This window comes from Bufo gargarizans, chromosome 4 (assembly GCF_014858855.1).
Source record: "Bufo gargarizans isolate SCDJY-AF-19 chromosome 4, ASM1485885v1, whole genome shotgun sequence".
Taxonomy (NCBI): Eukaryota; Metazoa; Chordata; class Amphibia; order Anura; family Bufonidae; genus Bufo; species Bufo gargarizans.
In genome coordinates, this window is record NC_058083.1 from 114,712,481 (window position 1) to 114,729,884 (window position 17,404).

General features: G+C 40.4%; 1 protein-coding gene across 2 annotated transcripts in view; it reads left to right on the forward strand.

Moving 5' to 3' along the window:
- EPHA4 (EPH receptor A4) overlaps positions 1 to 16,686 on the forward strand; it is a 55,499-nt gene extending 38,813 nt beyond the window's left edge. Inside the window, exons 7-18 of one of the 2 annotated variants that reach the window (XM_044288541.1) lie at positions 218 to 377; positions 638 to 749; positions 5,099 to 5,157; positions 5,292 to 5,405; positions 5,505 to 5,690; positions 7,315 to 7,376; positions 8,918 to 9,127; positions 10,586 to 10,735; positions 11,770 to 11,963; positions 13,552 to 13,707; positions 13,846 to 14,520; positions 14,911 to 16,686. In XM_044288541.1, the coding sequence (XP_044144476.1) occupies positions 218 to 377; positions 638 to 749; positions 5,099 to 5,157; positions 5,292 to 5,405; positions 5,505 to 5,690; positions 7,315 to 7,376; positions 8,918 to 9,127; positions 10,586 to 10,735; positions 11,770 to 11,963; positions 13,552 to 13,707; positions 13,846 to 13,960 (1,518 nt within the window). In that variant the 3' untranslated portion in view covers positions 13,961 to 14,520; positions 14,911 to 16,686. The remainder of the gene's footprint in view (positions 1 to 217; positions 378 to 637; positions 750 to 5,098; positions 5,158 to 5,291; positions 5,406 to 5,504; positions 5,691 to 7,314; positions 7,377 to 8,917; positions 9,128 to 10,585; positions 10,736 to 11,769; positions 11,964 to 13,551; positions 13,708 to 13,845; positions 14,521 to 14,910) is intronic. The other variant, XM_044288542.1, reaches the window with a different exon arrangement.
- The last annotated feature ends 718 nt before the right edge of the window (positions 16,687 to 17,404 follow it).

Here is a 17,404-nt window from a genome sequence, read left to right on the forward strand (position 1 = left end):
TAACTGTAGCTTATTACTCATGAAAGGCATTAGAACTATTTTAGTGAGGTCACCATCAGAACATCCTTCTGTGTTGGAGTAAAAGACATTTTTCCCCTAGATTTCGAGGATGTCCCCTTGTTACATAAATGAACCATGGCAGAAATAACTGTATTGACTTTTGGTATTTTTCATTGTTAGAAATTTTACAAAAAAACTTATATTCATTAACCCGCAGGACCAAAACGATCGCAGTTACCGCATTGTAAAGACTGGGTCGCGTAGTGCAGATATTAAAGGCCTCAACCCACTCACTGCATACGTGTTCCATGTCCGAGCCCGAACAGCGGCAGGTTATGGCGAGTTCAGTGGACCTTTTGAATTCACCACAAATACAGGTAAGACCTCTTCAGTCTCTTTGGAAAGTAGTGTAACAGTTTCTGTTACTAAACGATGGCACACAAATGGTGGCACTTTTTGTCCGAGCAGAGTATACCTTACTGCCGGCTTCCTATTTATAGGCATAGTGCTAATACAAAGGAATGGCTTCCATACAGTGAAGGGTAAACTGTGTGCTGCTCAGTATGAATCTTAGCACCTCTTAGCTGCGTGGCTTTGAATTCATTGTAATGCATTGTGTTCCCTTTGCTATTTATAGTTCCATCTCCTATGATCGGTGAAGGAACCAGTCCTACTGTGCTATTGGTGTCCGTGGCAGGTAGCATTGTCCTCGTGGTCATCCTCATCGCCGCCTTTGTCATCAGCAGAAGGTATGGGGTCGGATTTGCCAATTTCAGCCTTTAAAATGAATAGTAAAATAAAGTATTGTAAACCACTGCTAAATTATTCATAGTCTGCTGTGTTGGGAAAATCTTCTGAGACTGTGATGAAAACAGTAAGTCACAAAACTACACCAGAACCATCTTCTGCTTCATTTTTTATTCTATTTGCTTGTTTGCTTTCCGAATGAAAACAGTATGACTTTTTAACGTCTCTTTCCTCCCTTTTGGGATCTGCTGGATGGAAGGAAGAGTCAGAACCAAAATTAGAAAAAAAATTAAATAACTAGACCATTGAGGTCTCAACATAAGGAAGGACTCAACGTAACAGTATTACAGTTTGGTAGTCGAACCAGTCTGACGGGAACTCATATTTTACTGTCCTATATAAAACATTGCCATATCTAAGAAGTTTTCAGTAAAGTATGTTAGGTATTTTTAGGATTCGGAGAATGCCTGCTTCTGCCTTTGTCTCTCCCCTGTGTCAGTACTTACCTCTTCTGGGTGGTGTTCAGACCTGAAACAAAGACATATTCTCTGATTAGCATCTAAACATAGCAGTTCTCGGTACAAACCCCTACCAAGATCTTTGATCTCCACAGCACGAGTGCAGCAGCAAAAGCCCCCCTGCAGTTTAAGCATGATGTCTGCCGCAGGAGTCCCGCTTGAAATGGAAAATGAATTCCACTAATTCCCAAGATCTCAGTTTTATGTTATTTGAGCATCTACCAGTATGCCGCCACTTTATGCAAATGATTGTTTGTTTATTTAAAAGGGACGTGTAGGCGGTACGTCTGCTCTCGAGCGCCGCGGCAAACAAGGCAGCAAAAAACTATTGCTACAACATAATCAGAAAATCATTTCCAGACCCTCTACTCAGGTTGTACTTTATCAGGTCTCCCGCGGTTTATCATTCTACCAGGCTGTCAGAGCAACCACCAGCTATGGAGAGGTGGGTTCAGGTCGATAGAAGGCCAGCACTGATTGGCTCTCAGTGGATCACTTTAGATAAAAATGAAACGTCGACCCTTTGGACTTTCATTGATTCTTTTTTAGTGTCAGCCATAAAGCTGTCTTAGGGAACGCAGCCAAGGAAGCTTGTCGCTGACAGGCTCATGGCTCCTAATGGGGATTCAAACGGTTCTTTCCACTGCAGTGAAACACACAGAAAAAAAAAAAAAAGTGGGTTGAAAATGTTTCAATGCCTTCTCATTGTCTGAAGTCATCAAGCCTGTCAAGGACGCATTTTTCAGTATATGATCTGATTTGCTAAATGCAAGGAAATAAAGAGAGGGACGGGTTCTGAATCCAATCCTCCATTGAAGATGTCATAGTGAAATGACAGGAATGTACAAGTGAATGCACCAGAAGAATTCCAATGACAGTCATGGTATTATGCATGAAGGAAACTGCTGGAATGCAACCTGGTGTGGACAGAAAAGGACTATTCATAGCATGCTTTCTGTCCCACTGAGCTCACAGTCTACCATAAGACTTCTTGTAGGCAGAGAATTATGCATTCAAGAGTCTTTTCTTTCTAAGCCTCGGGGGCTATTGCTGGATTGCAGGACCAAATCTTGAAGTCCTCATCAAAATGGACAGCAACTTTTGGCATGCCTAAAAACAAGCTAGCGCTATGTCCTCACCAAGCTGGACAGTTCCTCACATTTATTCCTGTGCACTTTAATGAGGTTATGTAAGCAGTTGACAGAGAGGAAGGCAGATGGTGCCTCTGTAGCTTCATAGCAGCTTGGCACCCCTGTACATAGCTTTACTCTATTCATTTCCAATGCTGCTTTTAACGGGTGTTTTTGGAAGTGGTTTTCTTTGAGCAAACTGCCATATTAGGGTAGAAGTGAGTCAGTCTATTTTATGCCTTACAAAATGCAATTAACCACTTGTACGCTGCATCTGTTCATCAGATCACTTAGGATGTGGCTGTGGAGGTTAGCAAATCTTTATTTTACTTTTTTTTAACTTTTTTTTGTAAGTCGCTTATAGTAAAAAGTAATATTCAGGCCATAATCTGTTCAGTCCGAATCTCTAGGAGCGGCTATTCTCCTCCCAGCAATATATGACATCTCAGTAGGGCTGTGGATATTTAATATATAACGTGTTCTCTCAAGTTACAATATTATTTGATTCTTTGGCAACCATTGTATGTTGAAAGTCCTAAAGTCTATGGAAATCTAGTAATTGGTCCCAAAGCCCAAATGAAGATTTAAGTAAAATAAGCAGATAAATTAGATAGATAAAGCAAATCCTTACATATAGCAGTCAGGAATAGATGTTGGAAGCTGTAGATCACTTTCTGTGAGTCGGACAGGAGCTTCTTCGGGGTCCTCTACAGCACACAGTGTAGCAGAAACATAAAATGGAGCTGCCCTCACCTGGTGTCCAAAGGAGGAGCTCATCCTGGCACAGAAGCAGTACAGGACATGTAGTAATGCACTGTTCTGTAAAGAGGAGCTACTAGACTACCAACACAGATGTTTTACCAGAGAAATGGCCATGTTGACTAGTTAGATCCGAGTCTACGGCATTGCATGTTGAGTCTAGTCTAGTAATGATCATTGTAAGTTGAAGATATTGTATCCTAGGTCCATTGTATCCTGAGGGATCACTATATAGACAAGGTATCACATGTATTGGATGGGTATCACATGTGTGCTTGTTTTGTCCCATGTCATTAATCTAGGTCATTGAAAGTCTGATCAAAGCTGACCCGGCTGATACACCTCTAGGTTCACACCTCTTTTCATTGTGTCCTCATCTGATATTTGAGGAAGACTTCTCACACTAGGTTGCCATTCCACAATGCGTGTGCTTTCCAGTCTTTTTGTCTCTAGCGAAATCTTGTGGGAAAAGATATCTCTTGTTTGACCCTCTCACCTGCAGTGATTTGTGGAGGAGGGGAACTGACCGGTTGGACGACATGAAATCCTAACATCCCTTTCTCAACGCGAATTCTATTCATTGCTCATCCTCAAATCACTTCTAGAGACAGAACGCCGCCCACATAGCATTCATATCAGTTGTCAGCATTTCCATAGATTGCACTTTTCTTTCGGAGGAAGACCTAGCAAGAAGGGACAATGATAACCACCAGTGTCCTTGATAGTACACAGGCAATGAAAGGTCACCTAGGTGTCAAGATATGCATGGGGAAGGGTGTTGTGGCAGACCTGTCATTAAATGTGCAATGCCTTCAATTAGTGTTTAATCAGTAATCTTGTGTTCTTCAGACAAAGCCCCCACAGATACACGATAACCACTGATTGCCCTAATTATCTGTGTATATTCATAGAATCCTAATTCTGTCTAAATGTTTTTCCAATCCTCAGATATAATCTATGTTTTACTATATCTACCTTTCTATAACGGTTCCTCCCAACTTGTTTCCCATAGCCAGTACATGTGTTTAAGTGCAATTTGTATGTAATATTGTGTGTATATATGCAGTGGTCCCTCAAGTTCTAATATTAGTTGGTTCCAGAACAACCATTGTATGTCGAAACCATTGTAACTTGAGTAATTGGTTCCAAAGCCCCAAAATGTCATCTAAGATAAGAGAAAATAAAAATTTAAGAAAAAAAGGCAGATAACTAAGGGTACTTTCACACTTGCGGCAGAGGATCCGTCAAAACGTATGCAAACTGATGGCATTTGTCAGACTGATCTGGATCCTCATCCATCTGACAAATGCATTGAAATGCCGGATCCATCTCTCAGGTGTCATCCAGGAAAAATGGATCCGTCATTTTTTTTTTTCACATTTTGCCGGAACATACGGGGCTGGATTCAGCATTTCTCAATGGGAAAAAATTCTGGATCCGGCATTCCGGGAAGTGTTACGGAATTTTGGACGGAGCTAAAACCGCAGCATGCTGTGGTATTATCTCCGTCCTGAAAAGTCAAAAAGACTGAACTGAAGACCTCCTGATGCATCCTGAATGGATTGCTCTCTATTCAAAATGCATTAGGATAAAACGGATCAGTTTTTTTTCCGGTATTGAGCCCCTAGGACGGAACTCAATGCCGGAAAAGAATAACGCTAGTGTGAAAGTACCCTAAGACATATAAAACAACTCCTTACATATAACAGTCAGGGACAGCTGCTAACCAGAAACTAATCCAGCTATTTTACCAGAGAAGTGGCCTTGATTGGTTGCATCTGAGTCTGACATGGGTCAGAAAAGAACATTGTATGTTGAAAATATTGTATCCTGAAGCCATTGCATCTTAAGGGAACATGACAGGTTCCTTATAAGACTGTACTGATATATATGTTAACAGTGTTATGCACATGGTCCTGATGGAATTCTTCTTTACCCCTTCAGGCGGAGCAAGTACAGTAAAGCTAAACAAGAAGCCGATGAGGAGAAGCATTTAAACCAAGGTAAATGGGACGAATCTCGGTATCCTCCATTACATATGATGTATGCCACAACTATATCCAGAATGTTATCATGTTTCATTCAAATATTAGCTTTTATGTGGACGGTGGACTTCACTTTCTGATTTCTTTTCCAGGAGTGAAGACTTATGTAGACCCATTCACATATGAAGACCCCAACCAAGCAGTGCGGGAATTTGCAAAAGAAATTGATGCATCTTGTATCAAGATTGAGAAAGTAATTGGCGTTGGTGAGTACACAAGTCAAACTCTTAAATGTGTTAAAAGTTGCCAAAACTGTAAAGTTTGTTTCTGATTTGAGGAAAGCTAACCCGCTTTCTTGCCTACAGGTGAGTTTGGAGAAGTGTGCAGTGGTCGTCTTAAGGTTCCTGGAAAAAGGGAAATTTACGTGGCCATCAAGACATTGAAAGCTGGATACACGGATAAACAAAGACGAGACTTCCTCAGCGAGGCCAGCATTATGGGCCAGTTTGATCATCCAAACATCATCCATCTCGAAGGTGTTGTCACCAAATGTAAGTGAGAATACACAATCAACTTCTGAGAATGAATCTACCTGTAATCTCAACTCAAGCTGGCCATGATCTTCAGATGGCTGTCAAGCAGCTATTCCTCCTGACTCACTTGGGTGAGCAAGTATGTGTTACTGAATGGGGTGAATTTAATAAGCCTGTGCCAGACACCTCTCATACTGACTTCCCTCCTCTGAGGACAAAAGGATCAGGCATGTTGAAATCCAACAGCCAATCCTTTTTACTCCAGGCAAGATCGTCTGACATTCATCTATTGTGTATGGCCACCTTTAGTGCTGAGATTGACAGAGCAGACAGCATTCATTGCGGACAGTTTACTTGATTCTGTACCACTGGTTTCTCGCAGGTAATTCAGCAGAGATAATGTATTCCTTGAAATCGGCATGCATTTCTAGTCTGCAGTATTTATAGATATGTGTCCTGTACAACCTTCTTCAATTTTGCATAGATATTCAGAAGCATAATAGATCATCCAACCACCACAGATATAAAAACCTTGGTCTGAAATGACAGATGGCACAGCTTACAGTATTACCTAAAGCAGAGAGAGAGACAGAGCCATTCATCTTGATGTCAGATAAAAATGGCTTTGGTGACTCTCACAGATACCTGTTCCCTAGTTGAGAATACTGCAGGTTTTTTGAGGAGCATGTAGGACATATTGTAGGGTTGTGTGAGACTGAGACTTGTTAAAAATCTCGTCAGGAAGCAGATGGCTGCAGCTCTTCTCATTTTTGTATAGAAAAAGGAAAACATGGTCTGTAGATTAACCTTCATTGGCACAGCGTACTGTAACATAGGGCCCATCAGTGACAATGGATGGCACATCTCAGAGAAAGCAGCTTTCATTAAATCTCATTACAGTTATCTGCTGTGGCAAAATCCTTTGGAATTGCTCGGCACCGCCATCAAGTGTCTTCTTCATTTCCAGCCCAATAACTGTTTAATGCAGAAAGAACTACCCAATTCTTCCTAGCCGCTAATGGGTTATAGGGGCTTTTTATGATTCCCATCTGTTATTTCTACCTTGCCATATCCTTTGGGCCAGTACTTTGGCTCTGGTGGTATGGCGATGTGTTGCCATTAGGTTCATGAATAACAGACTGAGTGGCTTATTTTAGTATTATTCATTGTGAGGTGTGAATGTTGTAAGATGCTGGTCCTAGCTTTTTCTGTACGTTCCAAGCTCCTGATTTAGATTCCAGCAGTGTCTTATTATCATCTCTGTGACTTATGAAACCATAAAATCTGAATAAAGGCCTCACATGCACAGCGTTAAAATATGCTGCTGCTCTAATAGCTGCAAGAGAGGAGAAAAAAAATAAGTGTGCTGCGTGAAAAATAATTCTAAGACAGAAAAGTGCTTACATTTCCATACACATTTAGATGGTAATTATGCGAAGAAACCGACACCCACTATGAACCTGTCACTAGATCCATGTTTCATAGACTAGGTCAGAAATGCAATGAAATAACCGTTCTAGCAAAGTACTGAAGGAAGGAAAGAGTTGAAGAACAACAATTTATGTGAAATGTTTGAATAGTCTTGTATGTGAAAGGTTCATTTATTTACATGGCGTTAAAATATATGACATTTGTGTCTTAGGCAAACCAGTCATGATCATCACAGAATACATGGAGAATGGCTCCTTGGATGCTTTCCTTCGGGTAAGTTAGAAAAGCTTAGGAAAGCCTACACACATGGGTTGCATGAGTGGTGCTGGCTTATACCAACTGCTGACTTTGGAACGATTATTATTTAATTTTAAAGCCATTCATTTCAAGGCACTTTACATATGAAAAGGGTATTACTACATCACATGAGTCAAAAAATATGTCCAATAAACATAAAAGAGATGAGTGACAGACTGGTACAGAAGAGCGATGATCCCATCCACAAGGACTTACAGTCTACAGAGGAAGGGGGGGAAGGAGGCACATGGTGAGGGTAGAAGCTGATCATATGATATTGCAGTGTCAGGAGGGTTATTGTAGGCTTTTCTGAAGAAGTGAGTTTTCACTTTGCTTTTGAAGGTGGGGGAGAGTATTATCAGTTGGAGAAGAATGTTCCAGAGTATGGGAGATGATCAGGAGAAATCTTAGTGGTGAACAGCAGATATGAGAACAGCAAAAAGAAGGCCCTCTGGGGATTGGGGGTTATGTGTGGAAAGGTATTTGGAGAACAGGTCAGAGATGTATGGAGAGGACAGGTTATGGATGGCCTGGTATGCCAGTGTTAATATTTTGAACCGAATTCACATGGTAAATGATAGCCAATTAAGGGATTTGCAGAGAGGAGAGGTGGAGTTGGCAGGAGATTCGGGGGTAAATTGGAGGGGTACAAGAGTGTAAATGGGAGACCACAGAGAGGAATGTTGCAGTATTGTAGTCTAGATAGGAAATTATGAGGGCATGTACTAACATTTTTGTTGACTTGGTTGACAGAAGAGCAGATATGTTTTTGAGGTTGAGGTTGTAGGAGGCCATTCTCAATTGGTTGGCGTTATTTCAGAATTAGTAGTACCTGTGAATAAAGTCCAAGAAGACAATATACTCTCTTTAATTACAGTTAGTGTTACACAAACCAGACCATTTTTACGACACGTTCTGGTAAAAGTAATTATTTTTTATGGTCCTGTTTTTTTACGTGTTACTACTTGCCCACCTCTTGGCTCAAGCTGACCTAGACTAGAACACCTTGAGCGAGGCAAGGCACTGGTTCCAGGTCAGCACTAAATTAATGACAGGAAAGCCAGAAGCATGTGATTAAACTTCTATTAAAGTCTGAACTTCAAGTAGTTACACCCTGTGAGTTTTAACCCGTTAATTATGAGGTAGCCATCATGAAATTCCCTAGCCTTGCACAAGAAAATGGCAGTGAGTTTTCATTCCCTGCTGAGTCTATATTTTCTCTGTTTCTATTTCCTCGTAAATTCAAATAATAAAAATGATAAGTATGGTATTAATAATAAGAATTATGTAGATAATGTAGATTCCGACAATGGCTGTCCTGTGTTGGGATGGATGGGGTAGGATTTTTTTTTATGGGAGATTTTGATATTTTATGTAATAAAAACAAACTTCTTAACAAGATGAATTGTTTAGCCTTCTTCAGCATAAGCAACGATATGTGCCTTAATCAATGGTCATACTACTTAAATTTCTCTGCTGTCAGTAATCTATAAGTAATGCTGGCTGTTTTCTTTCAGAAGAATGATGGCAGGTTCACTGTGATCCAGCTGGTAGGAATGCTCCGCGGTATTGGATCTGGCATGAAGTATCTCTCCGATATGAGCTATGTACACAGAGACTTGGCTGCTCGTAACATCCTTGTCAATAGCAACCTTGTCTGCAAAGTCTCTGATTTTGGTATGTCCCGTGTTCTGGAGGATGATCCGGAGGCAGCCTATACAACCAGAGTAAGTATGAACTTAAGGTGATAGACAATTCAGAAGCAGATTAGACCTTTATTTGTAGTGCACTGTACAATCAGGCATGCACGTAGCATATGGTCACAGTTGGTGGCTGTGGGCTGAAGCAGAAGAAGCAGAGTCTTACGTACTACTTTCACTTGTCACTAAGGCAGAAGCACACAGATCTCTGTATAAATTACTGGCAAGGCATCTATCCTCACATATCTCCATGTGTGATGTCTTGTATCTATGCTGCATTCCAGAGTCTCCATGTCTTAGATTTTACATAAACAGCTTGGAGCTTAAAAAAAAAAGTACTTGGAGAAGGAGGGGGCCAAGGGAAGGGAACACGCTTTGTGCATTACCACAACAATTAGGTGTATCAGTGGCAGGATCTCAGCCAAGTGAATCGAGGAGAGATAAAAATCGAAAAGTTTCTTTACAAACTTAACCAAGCACTGAGGCCTGCTACGGAAGCCAAGCCCTTGTTGGCTTTTCCATTAATTGAAGGCATACCAGCACGGATCTTGTTGCAGATGATGTGTAACACCTTCACTGCTGGGTGTGTTACATAAATCACTGCTCAGTGGTCCTTGGCTTGAATTATACAATATATTCTGTTAATGAATAGCATGGTGACAGGTTGATGACCACAGGCCATATCTGTCAGGTGCAGTCACCTTACTGTAAGAGAGACAAGATGAGCTATTGATTAAGGCCACCGCTGACAGTATGGGTTGAGGCGAGAAATACATAACAAGACATTGCTATCTTCATTAGTCAATTTTAAAGGGATGGAAAAATGTCATAGTGGCCTGTCAAGAGCAACAAGATTGGCGTAGTGTAGATGTTGCAATAAGGAAATGTATGCACTAAGATCCTAACTGAATGTACCAAGGCAAAATCAATTACATTTTCTCTATTTGTCCTTTCAAATCCCCTTTTTGTAAACTGCTTGTATATATACCAAGTGAGGCAGGGGGGGTCAGGCTATATATGAGAATTAATAATACTCATACCGGTATTTCATATTTAACACCCCGGTATACATAGCAATGTAGTCTACAGTCCTAATGTTCTAACAGAATTACTAGTATAGACAGTTTGCAAAGTTAGTTCCCACTAAAGGGAAGAAGATTATCTCATATTAGGATGGATATATGGATGCATAGATGGATGGGTAGGTGGATGGATAGATGGATGTATGGATAGTTTTCTTCTCCTGAAGAAGAGCTAATTTGCATTATTTTGCCCATCGAGCATTGCTTTTATGTAACTTTCCATAATCCAGCTGAATCTCTTCATTGAGAACCAGCACCCCCAAAACTATGTACAGACAGGGAACTCATAACGTGAGGAAGTTCAGTATGCATCTGGGGATGATTGACCGGTCAATAAATAAACATTGGGCAATTAATATCAATGATCTAACTGTGCATTAAATTTTTTTTTTGCGCCTTGTAGGGAGGCAAGATCCCAATCCGATGGACAGCACCTGAAGCCATTGCATATAGGAAATTTACATCTTCTAGTGATGTATGGAGTTACGGGATCGTCATGTGGGAGGTCATGTCCTACGGAGAGAGACCTTACTGGGATATGTCCAATCAGGATGTAAGCAGTCTTTTTTTGTAATGGTCTAAAACACTTCATTATGTTGATTTTGTAATATCTAGATTTTTTTTGTACATTTTATCAAGTGGTGATGAAGCTCTCACGTCTCCTACTGATGCAAAGCATCAGTTGGTGCTTTCTGCTTCAAATAGACTTCCCACTAGTGATGTCACAGAAGAATTCTCGATTATTTAATGATATGACATGAGTGCATAAATCCTGAGCTTTAGACAGTAAAAGTAATATACCAGCAATGGTCTATGTGTCATTAACCAACTCACCAGTGGGAGAACCGGCCTTGTAAAGCACAAAAAGCTTAGTGTAATTACAGTATGTCTTGAGACAATTAAATGACCGTCTCTAGGGGACATTAAAAAAATAATTCTTTAAATGGCCTTTCTTAAATTATGCATATCTTTTTTAAGTGTACCATCTGCATAGTCTCATAGGGATCAGATTCAGACAGCTGTCTCTAGATGACCCAGTGAAACCTAAGAATAGTGACGGGGGAAATAACCCACATTGTTTTTTTGCTCACACAATAACAAGGAAGAAGATTGTGTTTTTTTCTGTTGGTTTCCCTGAGTATAGCATTCAGTGTGCTATCCCATAGAATATATCTGGAAGCTGCATTGTGTACAATTTCCCTCTATTCTGGAAAGTAGTTATTTGTATCTCAGGCACTCATACAAAGATGTTGTATTCTTGGTAGACCCTGCAGACACTGTCCAGGTGCATCTGGAAATATGATGCGCTCATGTCTACTAACAGGGGGGGGTAGCCAAGGATATATAATGAGAGGGTCATCTGGTCAGCACATCCTGAAACATAAGCTAGAAAGTGATATTCCAGATAATTTCAGCTTTATTGCTAGATATAGCGACTGGTACATGTAAGTACTAAAAATGTTTCCTTCCAAGATCAGACCATTAGTCCTTACTGTCTCGATGATATCTGGATCTAATTATATTATATCTAAAATCATTACTATTTTTTAATCCATATTTTACATCTTTGTCAATTTCTTGTTGAAGGTCATCAAAGCCATAGAAGAAGGATATCGTCTGCCTCCTCCCATGGACTGCCCCATTGCTCTCCATCAACTTATGCTGGACTGTTGGCAGAAGGAACGCAGTGACCGGCCCAAATTTGGACAGATTGTTAGCATGCTTGACAAACTCATCCGAAACCCAAACAGTTTAAAAAGGACTGGACTGGAAGGCTCAAGGTTGGTTTGTAGCCATCAATTCGGAAACTGCGTCATTAAAATATATTGGCCTTTGATGACTCCTGTGCGGAAGGAACTGGTTAAAAGTCCCCATGGGGGTGATATTATCACATAGTCAGAAATATTCAGTAATCTGTTACATATTCAATTAAGTATAACAGTATAACAATTCCCACCTTCTCCTGACCCCGATCAGTTTACATTTGTAACTGCATTGATTGGACTTTTAAGCATCTGTGTTTATGGATATTGATTGAATCTTTTAGAAAGCCTACTCGTTCCCTTGGGCTGAAAACAAGAAGCCCAGACTTAAAAATATATTGGAGCTATTGGTCGTCACAATGCAATTCTATGTTGCTTTTAGTGTTTGAGTTGTGCCTTCAGCTGTATACAGATTTACAGCAGAGGGGTGAGGCACAGGGGGATAAAAAAAGAATAAGTAAGTGTTTTTGGTAAAAGCATTTTCCGAAATCTGATCCACTAATCCGAGGAGAGGAAGGGCTTGTCTCACTGTCAGCAGGCGGCTCTGTGCTCGCCAGTGATGGAGGGTTCCTAATGCTATGCTAGTGATAGGTTTCTGCTGAGAACGTGAAGAGCTTTGCATGTGTGACTTGTCAATTTCAGAATATGTGAGGTCTGCTTTTTCCATATTACTAGTATTAACTAAAAAGAAAATGTGATTTTCTTTCTCGGTATGAGTGCAAAAACCCTCAGCAGTTGCCTGGCCTTTTTGCGTATCAACAACAGGATACGTTACTAATCACGGCAGCGAATCTGCTAAAGCAATTACCCTAAAGGTCCAGCACAGAGGGAACTGAGGAGAATTACATTCCTTAAACCCAACATCAAAGACCCCCTTATTCTAGCCAATTTTATCATATGGCCTGTTCGGGAACATTTTGATTAAAGAGCGGATTATCTCCCCTGCAAGCTAGGCTTTGTCTGCTCCTAGAGAACTTGTTGGGGATCTAGTTGATTGGGCTGTTTCACTGAGAATGAGTTCAATATCAGCGATGTAAGTACAGGAAGGCTGATTAGGGCATAACTCATAGATATCAAATGCATAGTGGGAATTTGTGGAAGGCTCTGGTCACACACAGTCCTGGTAATGGGGCTATTGGTGTAGTTACCCACAGACAGAAAATCATTGAATAAATGACTGTGGGCCAATCATTGCCCCTTCCTTCATGTGGAGATAAAGAAAGACAAAGGAGAGCTCCATAATGTATTACCCTTTTATGAACATAATAAGTATCTGCCTGAAAAAGGGGGAGGATCACCATCGAAATGTGTTGCTAGTGTATTTTACGCATGTTTTAGTGAACAGTAGAAAACTACAGTCGTGTACATGAGCCCAAATGGTTACAAAATAAATAAATAAGAAAAATGAACCTAAAAAAATCGAGACGGAGAATGGTAGACTTGGTTATCAACAGATGGAGTGTTGTAGGCTGTCTGTCACAGTGATGGATATAAGGCGACATTGTTTCTATATTAATCGCATGATCCGCTTGTTAATAACAGCCACACATTATGCACAGAATATGTTTGCTGTACTTGACTAACCCTCTTATATTTTGACTGGCAGAACGAACACCGCTCTTCTGGACCCCAGCTCGCCTGAATGGTCCCAGGTGGTCTCTGTGGTGGATTGGCTTCAGGCTATTAAAATGGAGAGATATAAAGATAACTTTACAGCAGCGGGGTACAACAACCTGGAATCAGTTGTCCATGTCAACCAAGAGTAAGTAGTTCAATGATTTCACTGTGATTTTTTAGGACATATTGGTTTTGTCGTGTTATTATATTGCCAGGGGTTTGTAGCCTACTGAAAACGAGAATTATTTAAATGATATATTTATAATTTTTTTTTTTTGCCTAGTGACCTAACTCGGATTGGGATCACTTCTCCTGCTCACCAGAACAAGATCCTGAGTAGTGTCCAAGGAATGAGGAACCAGATGCAACAGATGCAAGGCAGGATGGTTCCTGTCTGAAGTCATAGTGCATCAGGGCAACGATTTTCTCTCAGAACTCTTGAAAAAAAATTAGTTTACCTCATCCATGCACTTTAATTGAAGAACTGCACTTTTTTTTAATAGCCTCACCCCATTGGACAGTGACTGTAATTATCAAAGGAGTGAGGTGAAACCCATTAAAAACACAGAAATAAATTTAGTCATTTGTGCCACATTTACAGTAGATCATACATCAGGAAGCTACAAACAACCATTGAAAGTGGACTGGGCACACTCATCATGTTGCTTGATGCATACATCATACAAGACTTTTTCCGTGGATTGTTTTTGCGTGTCACATGGACATCTTTTTGGAATGGGTGCAAGCATTTTTTTCCCCCTCTGTGTGGACAAATGGAAATACTGTGTGATCTTTTGCTGGAGATGCAGACCATCGCTGTGGTCTACTGCAGGCTACCTGTGGTCATTTGGTCATCTGCAAACTCAGAGGATATATCAGGGTTGACCTGGAACTCCTTGTTAGGGATGGAAGTGTGTTTCTACTACCTAATGGCAGCAGCGTAGAGAAGCATATGAAGGTATGTGTTCAATTCCTGTGGTGTAGTATTGTTGGACCATCTGCACTGTGGCTGTTCTGCATGAACTTCTGAAAGCACCATCTTGCTCCAAGGAATTAGTTTGCAGGCAACACAGTGAGACAGAGATTCCTGTTACTTTCTCCAGCTGTATCATGTTTCCCCCAGATTTGACAGACGTTTTTAATCTTTGGGGAAAGCTTTTATTTTATCGAAACAATCAGTTGGGAAAGTTGGTGGAGGGTGATATAAATTATTGAATGCTCAAACCTCAGCAGATTGATGATAGTCGTAGATAACATTTGTATTCACAACTGAATGAAGTGGAAAAATCCTTTCAGAATGCAGTGCTGTAAATTGTAGACACTCAAGATTTGCTTTTGTTTCTTGTAGAGAACTGAACTCAACTTCCTTCATTCATCCATGGCAAGCTCAAGGTTTGGAGACCCCATTCCAGGGAAGAACGGTTCTTACAAGCTAAGAGATGAGCCCATGGATCTTATCGGCGCAGCTGTTTTTCTCCAGCAAGAAAAGTTTCCATACCGTCCGACAGGTCTTCCTGTGCACTCCATGCCCAGCTATGGTCTGCCCCTCATGAGGCAGGCGATGGAAGGCAGCTGATGTTTACTAAGGATGCCATGTTTTCATGCCGGAATATTGTACTTGCCTTAGGTAATGGTATTACTGAGACCACTCAGCATTATCCATTTTAGTTTCTTCAGTAAAAGGGAATAGAGGCACTTCAGATGAGATTTTCCTACACTGCGAAGCAATGAGCAAGAGGATCATTTGTGGAATAAAGCATTGTAGACAAACAGCCGGAGCAAATTATAAGCCAAACTAACCTTAACAAGGGACCCAGCTTGGAATGGGCCATGGGACAATTCTACTTTATGGTTTATCCCATAAGGTAATGAAGGATGGTGTACTCTGCTCAAGGCCTGCTCCTCATTTGTAAAAGCCTCTGTAATGTAATATGACTTTACTTTCTACATAAAAAATATGCAATTTATCTGTTTCGGCATCTTGCTGGTACCAGTGACGACCAGGCAAAGCTGCCATTTAAGTTTATATATATAATAGGCCAAGAAGCGTTTTATATATATAAACTTATGTTTTTGTGCTTTACCCATTGTCTTTGTCTATCCTCCTTCACCTCTGTGCTGTGCAGACCGATCACAATGGAGAACTTAGGAGTATTCGGCAGTCCAGGGGCCTGCAGAACAACTTTAGTGAGTTTTATCACCAAATCCTATCACATTCCCTCCAGAGATTCTCTTCCTCCTTGTGTGAGCTCCTAAAACCGCTGATATTAAGAACATTATCAGCAGTGATGCTAATAAAGAAATTACTAGCATCCGTAAGGGATTGTGAAAAGCGAGGGTACCAAGCATGACATAGAATGAGATCAGGTTTCTTCCATTCTGTAACACCGACTCTCCAAACACTTGTCAACGCAACATTGAGATATATCGCTTGCTTGGAGAACTCCCTTTGGAGCATGATGGGAGACAATGAGAAGTAGTCAGATTTTTCTGCAGAAACAAAGTCAATAATTTAGGATGGTTTTGAGTGCTTTGTGAGGAGCGATATGCATAGATATCAGTATTTTGTGTTACTGCCAAAAACTATATGTAATTTCAAGAATTGTTTACCTAGCAATACCCAAGTTCTAATGGGACTTATTAACTTCCATGCCTATAACTGAGGCCTAGAATGCTTCAGGCCCAGCTATGACTGAAAATATTATGGAATGATCCAGTTTATTAATAACAGTATTTTTCACTTGTACCTAACCCACCAAACATTAAGGAAAAGGGACATTTATAAGTTTTGTGTCACTGCAAATGAGGAATATTAATTTAGCTTCTACTAAAAAATGGTAAAAAAATGTCAAAAAAAATCTAACAGAGCATATTTTTTCTCAGTTCACACATTGTTTAGACTTGTCATGTTTTCCAATTTTGTTTCATTTGTATATTTTTTTTTGCCTTTGTTTTGGCAAAGGGGAGAGTAACTGGTTCCTCTTCCCTGGAACTTAGGTACGCATAACTTATCTTCTTTATTTATGGTCTTTTTATACCTAGTTTGTAAAATTGTAAAATAGCAAAAGTTAATGCAAATGTTTGCATTCTGGACAAAATAAAACAAAAAATAAAGTAGTTACTGAATACAGAAGTGTGTACTGTGTCTCATCATCATATATAATTGGTGCAAAACGCACTAAAGGAAGATGTTTAAAGGGATACTATATATTTTACCTCCATTTTATGTACATTCCACAGAGTATGCCACCCAGCGAACCTGACCCCAGACTACAAATAAATTGGTAATTCACCCCTTCCTTCCATACAGGTTACAGTAAAGGTTGGAGACCTTTGGACAAAAATCTGTTGAGGGCTACATCCCCTGTAACAGTGTCATATGCAATGACTAAAACTGATCATTTAGAACTGCTAAACTGCTGGCTGAACCCTGTCTCATTGCCCCTTGTAAATATGCCCACTGAGAACGCATGTGTTCTGAGAGGGAAGAAAGCCACTGACAGACCCCGAACACGTTACCAGACATTTTTAGGTTCAGCTGACATTGATCTAATATGTACAGCCAGCTTAACTTCAGTTGGACATGTTAGATAACTGTCTGTAGATATCACAATATCATCAAGACCCGAGTGTATGAGGGCAGCTAAACTTTCTTCCAGTATCTGGACAATCCTGTGCTCATTCGAGAGATCAGAGGTGTATCTTGAAGCTCCTGGGTCCTATCGAAAGATAGATAATTAGGCGTTCAAAGCATGACATGCAGTACGGCTGTTCACTGATGTGGAAGAACATCCCTTGGGCCACCTCAGGTTCCAAGCCCAGGTGCAACTGCAAGTATAGGT